We start from the raw sequence: 5,367 nt of genomic DNA, 5'->3' as shown, positions 1-5,367 counted from the left end.
GTGCATTACAGTCAGTCACATTTCCTGGAATTACTGTGTAGCTTAGCCTCCTAGTCACTGCAGTGCATAACAGTAATCAGCATCAGTAAGTCATCAAGGCCCCAGTTCAGAAAAGTGCTTCAGCATTTGCTTATCTTTAAGCACGTTTATTTGCTTGAATTAGATTTCCATATACTTAGAGCTAAGCAAATATAAACACGTTTTCCTGGGTGGAATTACTTCCCCAAATTAGTGCTTGCATTTTCATGCCAAATACGTGAATGATGAGATTGATCTTATGACATCCTTATATCAAGACAGCAGCAGATAGCTAGCTGGGGACAGTATCATGTCAATTCAGTATTTCCATGTAGAAACTGGGTAAACATTGCCTTCTTCTGTATTTTCCAGTCAATAAACATATAACAAATAGACAGGATTTTAAGACAAAATCATTTCTCACATAGCAGTAGGAAGTATAAATACTCTGACTGGTGTTTCTTTATAAATAATTATTTAAAATACTTAAATATTAATAAATAAATGTATATAAGAGCTCAATAAAAAAGTTGAAATAAAAAAAATGTGCATCATAATGCAATTTGTATATTATCTCAGTACAAAAGGCCATATGATGTCATTAACAATTGCATCTCCTCTGAGACTGGCTCCTTTTCCRTTTGAAAGAAGTTGGGGTCTCCACTAGTGTTTGTAGGACGCTGAACAGCTCATTCACGGCTTTGCGCTGGATTTTCAGATCACTCATCTGTTTTGAGTAAGAAACAAACAGAACAAAGATCACGCCCAAAGCTGCCATTACTTAATGCTCACATCCTACAGGCTATGCTGTTAACAGGGGAGAACAGAGAGAAATCTGCAATTTTCAACTAATCTACTATCCCGTTCCTACAACAAGGAGCCACTTTTTCACAAATATTGKTTTTTTTGTAGTTTCTGTGATATCCTGCAACATGCCACAGCCCAGCAATATTCTGTGAAATGGAGCTGCTCAATGATTATGGATATGTCGTGAGAGTTTCTGAGCTACCCACAAACAACTAAGTCAGGCGGAGTACTGGCTGCAAGCCTCTGTGAGGGGCTTGGTTAGTTATCATTAGTGTTCACTCCTTAAGTCACTGTGTCTTCGAAGCTTACAGAGATGTGTTGCAACTAACAGCTAATTTTCAACCTGACTTAGATAACAAAAGGCTCTGAAATAGTTAACATTTGATTCCAGGTTAAGTTTGATAAGCGCATRGAATGACTTTTAAGTCCTTTGGTTTTTAGACCGTTTAAACCCATAAGCTGGTAATTTTGTGAGTCCTTCTAAAAACATAAGTATAAATATTAGCTATAAATATGCTCTGGAGCATGTAAGTAGTATGTGTAGTATGTCCTTCCATTAGGGAATTTAGAGTGTGTCTGAATGCTTACAAACCATCTTCATTGCATCAAAAAGCAAAATAACTCTGCACTTGACAATTCCCACTATAATGATTTCTCTCATTAAACAAAGGGAAAAAAATAGAGAAAAATTGAGCTGAAAAATATGATTTTTTTCTTCATCTAGGGAGCTGAACCCCAACCTTCATTCTAGATTTTCTCTCCAATTTGGTATTTTGAAACCACTATTGCTGCTAAATGGAAAATGAATTTAAAAAGCTTATTTCTGGCTATTAGTACAGAATAGCAGATGAAGACCCAGCACACCCTTGCTGGGATCTGTCCTACCTGGGGTTGGAGTTTGTTTCTCCTATGCCCCATTAAATGCATACCAGGGCCTTGGGCAGTGCAAGTCACCATGCATGTCTCACTTCTGTATCCCCGTGCATAATGCAGACACCGTGGAGGACAGCAAGAATCGAAAYTGCTTTAGGCTCTGCGACCACCCCACTGCCCCTGTTCCTGCCCGGGCCGGTGGTAGGTGTGGGCAAGACATAGCAGCGCTGCACCACAGTGCCGTGCCAGGCACCAGCAAAACCCCAGGAGATGAGCCCCAATGCTAAAGCCCCACACCGCAGACCCACTTCCGCCTCTTCGGCTGGAAACATCACATTTTCCCATATGAACTAATTCGAGCCAATGAGTGGTTACCAGGCTGATTAATGAACTGTTATTGTCTTGAGTCAGACTCGAGCCTGAACTGGAAAATGCAGTTACACAAGCCTTAGAAAGGGGGAAAGTTCCTTACCTGAAGCTTTGTCAAGTCCATGAGGTCCTTCAGCTTCTTTAAGCCATCAGGAAGGCTCCTTTTCAAAGTGAAGAGCTCCTCAGATATGCGTCTGACATGTGCCTTTGACTTGTCAGCATTTTCAAGCATTTCCAGGTACATGGAAACAATCTGGCTCAGTATGATCCTTTTTTCATTTCTCTGTTGAAAAAATCAGTCAAAAGGAAAGGACTGTAAGCACTCATCAATAGGAAAAGGATGGAAATTAAAATCCAATGTTTAGGGGTATTCAGTGCAGCTCAGAGCAGGATCATGTTAAAGATGCTTTAACTCATCTCTTGGTCTTGTCTGTACCCCTGGATAACCTCATGGTGTGGCATAAAGCACCTTGATCTTTATGGGGAGCATCTTCATGAGAAAAGCTTCCTCTCTTGCAAGCTACTGAAGCAGCCCCTGCTTGGGTTCGTTCTACCCTGGCTGATTACGCGGGGCTGGGGAGTTGCTTCATACCAGAAGTGTCTTGCAAAGCCCCTGACATGCTTTGTCATATTTGATTCTGACTCACCTCTGTCCAGTTTTTCAGTTTCTCTGTAAAAATAGGTCCACCATCAGCTACATCTGAAAGACTTGCATTCTGCAAAGGACAATATACATATCTGTTAGGTAAACAATGTTTATCACAAGGCAAATAGCATTCTTTGTTCAAATAAGCAAATATATTACTGAAAAACACATAAACTTGTTTTTTTTACACTACTGGCTTTCAGCTATTACAATGCTTTTACTTCTGAGAAATGTGACTATCTCTTAGTATTAACTCACATTGGATGACTGCATAGTACCAGAAATGGCATTAGTGTGCTTTTCAATGCCTTCTCCACTTATAACTCATCTGAATAGAGACATTTAATACCCTGTATTTTACCAAATGATCTTTGCAAGTTTTGGTACTGACAGTTGAAAATACATCTTAATGGGCACCACGACTGGCTAGAAATTTGTTAGATGTAGTCTTGGCATGTTTTCTTATAAGTCTAAGCCCCGCCAGCACTCTGTGGCCTCAAGTAGTTGTAGCAGTGGTAGGCTACAAAGAGGCTCGCCAAGCCCACATTTAACGCTCAGGTGTTGGCTGCACACTCTAGCAGATTGTAGGAACCACAGAGCAGTACAATTCTCCTACAAAGGAGAGGTAAAGTGAATCATTTCCTTTTCTCTCTCTCTCTCTCTCTGTGTGTGTGTTTTTGTATACAATAGTCACTGTTTCCTTTTTTGTCGACTCAGTAATTTAAATATATGAGTGTAATGGGAAAACTTGCAGGCTGGTGGAAGCCTTGTAGGCTGATTGGCCACCCATGCTAAGCATCTTGCCGAACCTTGTTTTGCAGCTCTGAGAGATGCCAAGCACCTGCTGGGGAGCTGAGTTCTTAATTTCAGTGCAAAAAGTTCATCACCTCTCAGGATCTGTCCAACTTAAGTTGTATTTCTGGAGAGAATCCCTCCAATATACACTAGTAGCAAATTTATGATATAAAGTCAATATTACAGCCAGTCTCCTAGCAGTCTGAAAACACCAAAGAAGTATCGCACTAGGCTTCTGAGGTCATTTCCTCAACTACTATGCTTTGACTTTTATATAAACAAAACTTCAGGAGTGCTGCAAATAAGAGCAGACTCTTGTGGTTACTTTAATGCATTTAAGGAAACAAAACCCTATTTTGAGAATAAAAGCTATTAATTAGAAGCAACAATATTATAGATCTCTTATCTCTGTGGCTAATCCGAGCTAAAGTCTTCTAACTGAAAAGAGCTGAGTTAATATTAGTTATCAAAATTCAGTCTGAGAAGAGGTAATGTTGCTTCATATTCCCCCAGCATGAAAGCAGGATGGGTGTAAGATGCTAAAGAATAAGCAGTATCAATCACCTTTGAGCAACATGTTAATAATAATTATTATTAGAATGTTAGATAATTTAATTAAATATTATTGCTAGTAATAATAATAATAAGCACCAGATGCATCTGTTAAAGCAAAAGTCCTTTCTCTATTCTGGTTATATTGGTAACTAATACTAACTACCCCACTAACCTTATTAACCTAAAACTAAAGATGTTTCAGTAAATTGCACCTGAATACTTCAAATTTTTCTTCTTATAAAATAGCCCTTGTAATCAGTGGCTGAGTGGAGCTGGGAGAAGCTCTTGTGAAGAAGGAATGAGTGTCCCTGAAATAGACTCATGCTATTATGTTAGTTAGCAGTACTGAAAAAGTGAATCACGGTAGTGAAAGTGATGAGCAAAACCAAATAAATTGTCTATATTCTTGTAAAAAAGTGATACAGTTGAAAAATTAGTCCTATGATTACCCTCTACTGATGTGGTGCTGCATTAAGGTCTATGACAAGCAATGTTCAAGTCTGGATAATATCTAAAGCATAAGCAGCAGGAGAAAAGAAATGCAATAGAAGGCTATACTTACAAAGTCAGCTTTCAGGTCGTATATATCATTTTGTAGATTAGCAAGGATTAAGCTATTTCCAAAACGTCCAAAATAAACCATGATAATAGACAGAACAAACAAGCTGCAAGTCTGGGAAGTCATCTTCTCAATGCTGGTTCAGTTAAAACGATCAGATAATTTCTGGGAGATATCAGACCTAAAAGCAGTGAGCTTCAACTTCTAATAGCTTTATCTTCTATTAGAAGAAAGTAGACGAATGAACTTCATCTGCCTGTCACTGGTATTTATACCTGATCTTGAAATTTTTTATTTCGTCAGCACAGGCTGTGTATATTTAGACAAGATAGTGTCAGATAAGAACACTTCGTTTTTGGCTAATCGAGGGAATCCCTCGAAAGTGTCTTTCTGAAAGCATGGTCCTGGAAAATTTTTAAGTGGTTCATCAAATGGTAACATTTACGTGACAGATTCTGGAGTTTCTTTTACATGTGATTGGGGAAAAGGGGGAAATTATGAGATGAGATGAGATGAGGAGTATTCATTGTGGTTCAAGCATACTCTTACAAGCCATCTAAAGAAAAAGTCATATCATGTGGTTAAGGGGTCAGTACAACCTCTCTCTGGCATTCTTTTAAAGTAACCGCTGAGGTTACCACTGAATTCTTCATAGTCACAAAGAAATTTAAATGTTTTCCCTACAGCTGTCCTTCTGTGAAACATCAATTGCTTTCTTTTCACAGTCTAAAAGGTGATTATGCCT

The 5,367-nt window shown here is 38.7% G+C and overlaps 1 protein-coding gene across 1 annotated transcript; it reads right to left on the bottom strand.

Annotated features, from left to right (window-relative positions):
* Positions 1-619: 619 nt before the first annotated feature.
* On the bottom strand, positions 620-4,748 carry IFNG (interferon gamma). The gene is made up of 4 exons (XM_085320474.1): positions 4,626-4,748; positions 2,715-2,783; positions 2,171-2,350; positions 620-745 (listed from the first exon to the last, which is right to left on the bottom strand). Exons 1-4 carry the CDS (start codon positions 4,746-4,748, stop codon positions 620-622), a joined length of 498 nt encoding a protein of 165 aa, XP_085176600.1.
* Positions 4,749-5,367: the final 619 nt, after the last annotated feature.

The sequence above is a fragment of the Rhea americana genome, unplaced genomic scaffold (genome assembly GCF_003343005.1).
Source record: "Rhea americana isolate MKP2758 unplaced genomic scaffold, rheAme1 scaffold_64, whole genome shotgun sequence".
NCBI lineage: Eukaryota > Metazoa > Chordata > Aves > Rheiformes > Rheidae > Rhea > Rhea americana.
The sequence above is the reverse complement of the archived record's forward strand: the minus strand, read 5'-3'. Positions and strand labels throughout refer to the sequence as shown.